Source organism: Saprolegnia diclina (genome assembly GCF_000281045.1).
Source record: "Saprolegnia diclina VS20 unplaced genomic scaffold supercont1.3, whole genome shotgun sequence".
In the NCBI taxonomy this organism is placed as follows: domain Eukaryota; phylum Oomycota; class Saprolegniomycetes; order Saprolegniales; family Saprolegniaceae; genus Saprolegnia; species Saprolegnia diclina.
The window spans coordinates 251941-252647 of NW_008246070.1; the positions used below are offsets into that span (position 1 = coordinate 251941).

The following is a 707-nucleotide window of genomic DNA, read 5'->3' on the forward strand; positions in this document are numbered from 1 at the left end:
CGCATGTCGGGCCAAGGCCTCGGCCGGTGCACGCCGACGCACCGCATGTCGGGCCAAGGCCTCGGCCGGTGCACGCCGACGCACATCAACCCCGAGGTCTGGACCAGTGGCAAGCTCAGTACGCTCAACATCTACGCCAACGAGACGGCGCCAACGACCAACGGCTACAACGGAGTGTACGTCAAGACATATGGTTTTTCTAACGTTCGAAATCTGACGTGGCACGTCCAGGACGGGCCTGTACACGCTCACTGCCAACGTCCAGGAGGCGCTTAAGGGAACGACGTCGACCAAGGGTATGACAGCTGGTCAATCGACTAGTTATACTGCGTATGAATGGTAATTGTGTAGGCACCTTTTCGAGACCGTATTCGATCGACTTTTGGCGCGATTTTCTCTGGAGCGAACAAGTCATCAACTTCTTCGGCTACACGAACGCGCCCAACCGAAACCAGATCTCCAAGAAAAGCGCGTGTGCCGACAACTCGTTTGGGTGCATGAACGGCTGCTCCAAGTCCCACGCGTGCACGCTCGCCGAGGCCCAAGGTACACCATACAAACCGACATCACACTTGGTTCTCACATACTGGGCGCCTCTATCTAGGCAAACCGTGTATGTTGGTTGCGATGATGGTCGCATCGTACGACCCGGGCTACTTTCAAGCGCTCATGGCCAACAACAACATTCCCGCGTACTTTTGCTTTGG

The 707-nt window shown here is 56.3% G+C and overlaps 1 protein-coding gene across 1 annotated transcript; it reads left to right on the top strand.

Moving 5' to 3' along the window:
* Positions 1-3: 3 nt before the first annotated feature.
* SDRG_01193 (hypothetical protein) lies at positions 4-631 on the top strand (the record flags this gene model as incomplete). The annotated part of the gene is made up of 4 exons (XM_008606710.1): positions 4-176; positions 232-296; positions 352-575; positions 605-631. 4 exons carry the CDS (start codon positions 4-6, stop codon positions 629-631), a joined length of 489 nt encoding a protein of 162 aa, XP_008604932.1.
* Between the last annotated feature and the right edge of the window lie 76 nt (positions 632-707).